The sequence below is a fragment of the Aplysia californica genome, unplaced genomic scaffold (genome assembly GCF_000002075.1).
Source record: "Aplysia californica isolate F4 #8 unplaced genomic scaffold, AplCal3.0 scaffold00009, whole genome shotgun sequence".
Lineage (NCBI taxonomy): Eukaryota > Metazoa > Mollusca > Gastropoda > Aplysiida > Aplysiidae > Aplysia > Aplysia californica.
This window is the reverse complement of record NW_004797279.1, coordinates 206,963-213,192: the sequence shown is the minus strand read 5'-3', so window position 1 is coordinate 213,192 and position 6,230 is coordinate 206,963. Positions and strand designations below refer to the sequence as shown.

The 6,230-nt window shown below is 40.9% G+C and overlaps 1 protein-coding gene across 1 annotated transcript in view; it reads left to right on the top strand.

Annotated features, from left to right (window-relative positions):
* The first annotated feature begins 4,108 nt into the window (after positions 1 to 4,108).
* LOC101861698 (ubiquinone/menaquinone biosynthesis C-methyltransferase UbiE) overlaps positions 4,109 to 6,230 on the top strand; it is an 11,529-nt gene continuing 9,407 nt past the window's right edge. The window contains exons 1-2 of the mRNA XM_035969786.1: positions 4,109 to 4,287; positions 6,110 to 6,209. Of these exons, the coding sequence (XP_035825679.1) occupies positions 4,285 to 4,287; positions 6,110 to 6,209 (103 nt within the window). The 5' untranslated portion in view covers positions 4,109 to 4,284. The remainder of the gene's footprint in view (positions 4,288 to 6,109; positions 6,210 to 6,230) is intronic.

Here is a 6,230-nt window from a genome sequence, read left to right as displayed (position 1 = left end):
AACAGTCCCTGGAGCGGAACTCCCAGCTGATCGTCAACTTCCTTGACTATGACAAGGCTTTTGACAGTACAGACCGAGCAACACTATGGAAGATACTGAGACATTACGGAATCCCACAGAAGTTGGTGAACCTCATCCACACCATGTACGAAGGGACAAGTTGCAGGGTTGTACATGATCGCCAGCTTTAACATCAAGACTGGTGTGAGACATGTATGTTTATTATCACCGTTCCTCTTCATATTGGCAGTCGGCTGGCAGATGAAGGAAACCACCAGAGGACACAGAAACGGTATACAGTGGACCTCATGGACACATTTGAACGATCTGGACTTTGCAGATGATTTGGTGCTTCTGTCACACACTCAGGAACAGATGCAAGCAAAGACAACAATTTCAAACAGCCTATCAGAGTCTGTTGGATTGAGGATCCACCCCGGAAAGTCGAAAGTCCTAAGGATAGATGCAATACGAAAGGAGCAGGTCACAGTACAAGGAAATGCACTAGAAGACGTCGAATCCTTTTGCTATCTTGGGAGTATAATTGATAGAGAGGGAAGAACAGGCGCTGAAATAAAGTCTCGCATTGGAAAGGCACAGACTGCATTTATTTCTTTCAACAGGATTTGGAGGACCAGGGATATCTCATTACGAACAAAGCTTAGAATTTTCAACTCAAATGTGAAGTCAGTCTTGTTGTATGGATGTGAGACGTGGAACGCATCCCATATGTGCGTAAAGAGGATCCAGGTTTTCTTAAACAAGTGTCCGAGGAAGTTACTGATGATCAAATGGTCAGATAGGAAGTATTAAGAAGAACTAGACAGAGCCCAGTCAGAGATGAGATGGGAAGAAGACGTTGGCGATGGATTGGACACACTCTCAGAAGTCAAACAGCTGCATAACAAGAAAAGTGTTAGATTGGAACCCACAGAGTAAAAGATCAAGGGGAAGAACTCGTGGAACCTGGAGAAGAGTCACGGAAATGGATGTACAGAAAAGTGGGAAGACGTGGAGTGACATCAAGCGACTAGCCCAGGATAGGGAAATGTGGAGAGTGTTTGTTCGTGGCCTATATCCTGACCAAGGGTGAGAAAGGCAATGATGATTATATATGATGATGATGATGAATAAAACTTTCACCACTACACCATTCCAACTTCTAACACAGTGACCTAATTATGCATGTTGACCTGGCTCAAGTTCAGGGTTACAAAGATGGGTCTAGAGATATAAATCGCAAGACAATGGACCAATCGCATATCGCTGTGAGCACTCTGGTGGATATCTCCAAAGCTATCATAATACGGGCATTGAATTATGTAAGCTATCGTGAACTGGTCTGAGATCGCGTTAATTTTAGACTGCCTCTATGACTATGGGCTTTGTTCGGCTGGTGCACATTGCGATTGTGCCGCCCTATTAATATTTATGAACTAAGAAACTCGGTCAAAACGTCATCGTTGTTTGGGTCGGCCAATAGAGCATTTTCCGAGATAGATTACACCCCTGAGCATGCTATTTTTTTTACTTGGGTGAAGCACAAGAACTTGATATGGTATAGTAGATGTTGTAGAGTTGTTGTAGATGTTGTAATGAACGAATAGGCTCTGGCGAGGAACTTATACGGAAAACTGATTGGAAGGAGAGGATGGTAAAGGTTCTTTTGTTGTCTCTTTGAGGGTGTTGTGCTCATTAAAATTTTTAGGCGGCAGTGCACGACCGTGCTCTATGGAGGAGCCTGTTCTGTGCATCCTTTTTTTGCTGTTTCCATGATGTCCCCGTCTTTTCTATTTCTGCTTGTACCGCTCGCCTCCATGTCATCTTTGGTCTTCCTTTCTTACGATTTCCTTGTGGATTCCACGTCAACGCCCGTCTGATGAAGCTTGTCGGGGTTTCCTCAGGGTGTGCCAATCCATTTCCATTTCTTCACCTGTATGTATTCTTTTACTGGCCTTTGGCTTGTTCTTCCCAACAGTTGAGCATTTGTGACTCGATCGTACCACTTGATCCCCACTATCCTTCCTAGACATCCATTTATGAAGCTCTGCAGTTTCCTTGCTGCTGATGCTGTGAGCCTCCATGTCCTGAACCATACAGTAGAACGGTCTTCGCGTTTGTTTTGAAGATGTGTCTCACTGAGCACCATCAAAGTGTGCAAAGAGAGCGATTTTCGAAAAAAAATGTGGAATTCACGATTTTATCAGGCGACCGACGATGCGTCATTCTGAAGGGTGACCACTGTGCTCAATGGTATTACAAATAAAAGACGAACGAATACAGGCTTGAACATTCCAGTGTCAGTAGTACTAAACAAATTATATTGTTCTAAACAATTTGGGAAAGCTTTAGAGCCATGCACTTTGAAAAAAAAAAGTATCAAAACCGCGCACTATCAGCGTCGTGCTCTTTTTTAACGATATCCTGTACAATATGATTGCCAATATCATTCACGGTTATATTCTCCTTAATAAAAATTACTCCGTGCTCTTTCCATAAAACTGAGTATGCGAAAAGGATTTTCCTGGTGAATGAATTTTTAAAAAGTGATTGAACTGTGCTCTTGTCATAGAAAAATAAAACTGGTTTGCAAAAACTGACATTTTTACGTTTTATATTTTAAAAAACTTAAGCTATTTTCTTCTTCTTTTTTATTTTTTATTAAAGCCACAATAGTGCTCCCAAACACGCGAGATCGACTGGTCTACTTCAAATAAATGTGTCAACGCACTGAAATCGAGTGAACACCTGTGCCAGAGCTTAATGTCAAGTAACAAAGTAGAACTTAAGGTGTAGATCTACTTTTCCACCCATCAATTCACACTGAGTTTTAACACTAGGTAACGGGTAAAAAGCCCCCACCCCCCACTCCCGTGATATGAATAAAGGCGACCGTGGACGGAACAAATCCCATGGCCATGACAAAAACAAGCTGATGCTAAATCGCTTCTCAGGCCCACCAGGGGCGTCTCGCATGCAAAATTCAGGTAGGAGCAAGTGAAGATCCAAGCAACACACAGGGAAGAAAAACACGAACATTTCCAAGACAATCAGTATATTATGAAAGTAAGAGTATCACTCATACATGTTATAACTTGTATATTGGGAGATTAATTCACAAAATACACGTGAAAATATTATTTCTTATAAGCTTAGCAGGAGTTATGACTTTCTATAGAGGATGTAGTCGTGAAGAACATTCATTGCGATCTCCACATCAGCATGCTCATTTCATGATGGTTCGAACTAAGACATGCTGCAAAAAGGCAAAGCATAGATCTAGTTAGGCCAAATAAAGTATTTTAAAAAAAGGAACTAGAAAATAAACACAGTAATCGGGGTGGTTAACAGAAAGTTTCAATGAAGAGAAGATGGGGAAAAAACCGTTTATCCCTACGATACAAACCAGCACACCAATCAAACAACGCCAGATTTTCTGGGCCTGGGTGTTAATGCACCATCATAATCTCACTCCTCCAGTAACCCGATTCGGAGAAAGTGCAACCCCTCGCCCACACTGGAATGGCCGAATTAGCGACCGTAACAATATCGCCTTGCGCCCGTTATGAGACTTTATAACCGAGTCGTGTCTGTGATTGGTTGGATGTAGCAACACATTTTAAAGAGATTATTTTTCTCTCTGTGCTGTCTTGAAAATAAGAAACATGAAGTAAGAAGCCCCATAATACATGTACCGACCAGAGGCTACTGCTATGTAAACAACGAGCAGGAATTCCTGCCCTTTGCTTGCCGAACACGAGACGCACTCAGCTGTAACAGACCCGGATGTGACCGACCCAGAATGTCTATCAGATGCATTTGCGTACATGTATTAGAATATTGATGGATTCTTTACTTATTTTGTTGCAAAAAATATCTTTGATGGACAAAATATGAGGACAGTAATAATCTAAATAGCATTTGTATAGCGCATATCCCCGCTCGACAGCAAGTGATGAACATAACACTCTATTAGGCTCCAAGAGGAGAAAAAAGGGGGAATCCACGTTCATGTTCACCGTCCGCCCCTGAGGCCCACAGGACTTGTTTACGAGAATTATTTGGTGACTGAATTATACACTTTGCAAGTCAAGCATTTTTGTATTAGTTGGTTTTATATAAAAGTGTTTAAAGTTGTTTTCGTTCGTTTCTATAAAAAGGAGCTCATCGATACATTAACAGCGCAAAGATCAAGTAAAGCAGGCAGATAGAAAACACAGAGAGAAGGAAAAGACGTAAGACTTACCAGCGACGTTTTCCAACCACCCATTGTCTCAAGGCGTTATGGTAAACATTATGCAATAGAAAATCATAAAGCTGAGACGACAATCGATTTGCCAAACCAATAATTTGTTTTATTGCAATTTGTTGACTTTCGTCAGTCCGAGTTATAAAAAGACCCAAACAACTTCTGGCTCATTTGTATGAATTTGCCATTGCGCACGAAATGTTTAAGGCTGCTGTACAAACGTTTGTGAGCAGTGAGCAGAGATATTTCATAAATGGACATATCAGTATTATCAGCAGTATCTGTATTTCTATTTATTGTCGTTGGAAGATTCTGCAGAAACACGGTAGGCTCCATTATCTAATTGTGTTAGAACATACTTTAAAATCCTTAATCAAATAAGGTATACTCAATTACACTTCAATTGAGAATGTGTTTTGCATACAAAATACACGAGTAGCCTACAAGTATGTTCGAGCAGTGGGTATTTTTTTGTGTGGAGGTTTTTACTTTCTCTCTCGATCGTGTGTGTAATCGGCATAGATTTATATCCTACGAGGTGTAGCCTTGAAGTAAGTCTCCCTGATCTCCAAAATCAACCATTTTTTATTTTACGGACATGACATTTTGTAAATGTCTACAGAAACTTGTTTTTTTATACAATGTAACAACCTTTGATTTCAATGCACTTTTTCTTCCGATGTAGCCAGTAGTCAAACGCAGTGACCATGCCCTTAGAGGAGCATTTGTCTTGAGCTCAATATTTCTTCCTTGTTTTCAAATCGCTGTACCTTTTGTCCTTCTTTGAAGGAAGAAATGAAAGTCACATTGAGTCAAGAGCCAGTTTAAAAAAAAGAAAAATCATAAAAGGTGGTGAAACATGAGTGTGTTCGTGGGATCCAAAACTGAAAAGCAAACCAGCGAATAGGGAAACCCAGGATCACCATGGACCCAGAAAACTCGACACAAAACAGGTGCTTCGAAAGTGATGCACATCAAGTTTTTCAATCGCAAAGGTGTGGTTTTGAACTGGTCGAAACATGTTGGCACTACAATCAGTGCTAAGTATCACAAGATATTTCTTCAAACAAAGCTGAGACCAGAAATCAGAAGAAAGCGGCCGGGTCTGCGTAAACAAGATGTTGTCTTCCGTCATGGCAACGCGCCTTTGCACTCTGCTCTATAGTTCACCGACCTCCTGGACTCCTGGCAGTGGGGAAACCTTGGACATCCCCGCGATTCCCCAGACTTACCAGCATGCGACTTTCATTTCTTCTTCAAAATCAAAGAAGAACTATGGGGGCAGCAGTGAGTCTGTGTCTCTGAGTATAACTATTAATTAAACCTGTCATTTGAGAGAAACTTTTTGAATTGATGTCATAAGATGCTACGTTTATTAAACTATTATGATAAAAAGTACACTACTGTACATCTTCATACAGGCAGCTACAACTTTATTTTTCTTTTTCGTCAGATTTTCTCTTTTTCTCGGTGGTGATCTTTTTGTTGTTGCGTTCCTGTTCGCTTGTTGCCTCGCCTGTCACGGGTTTGTGTCGCTCCGTGTGTTGTATAGCTATGCTGTGTGCTGTGTCCGTTCTCCTGTTTATAATCGCCAGCCACTGTCTACCACCGAGGTACGTTTTTGTTAAGAAAAGCTAAGCTTTCAAGTATTGCCCCTTCTTTTTATTTTATGACACTCCCTACGTCCCATGGTGAGCAGGATACTATTATATTAAAAGTAAAGTACTCGGGTGTTACAATTAAGACTGATCGTTGTCTTTGAAAATGATTTGGTACACCGCCATTGTTGACCATTGATTGTACCCGATACTCTCAAAATAATAATTCAATAAATTAATCTCTCGGGTATTATTTCCCCAGATGTTCACCAGGGTTATATCAAGGCACCCATGGGGTTTCTTTCAGAGAAACATTCTTCAACAAGCTCATCAAACCAAACGACTTAAAGCTACAGGAATAGGTGGGTACTTCACCATGTATA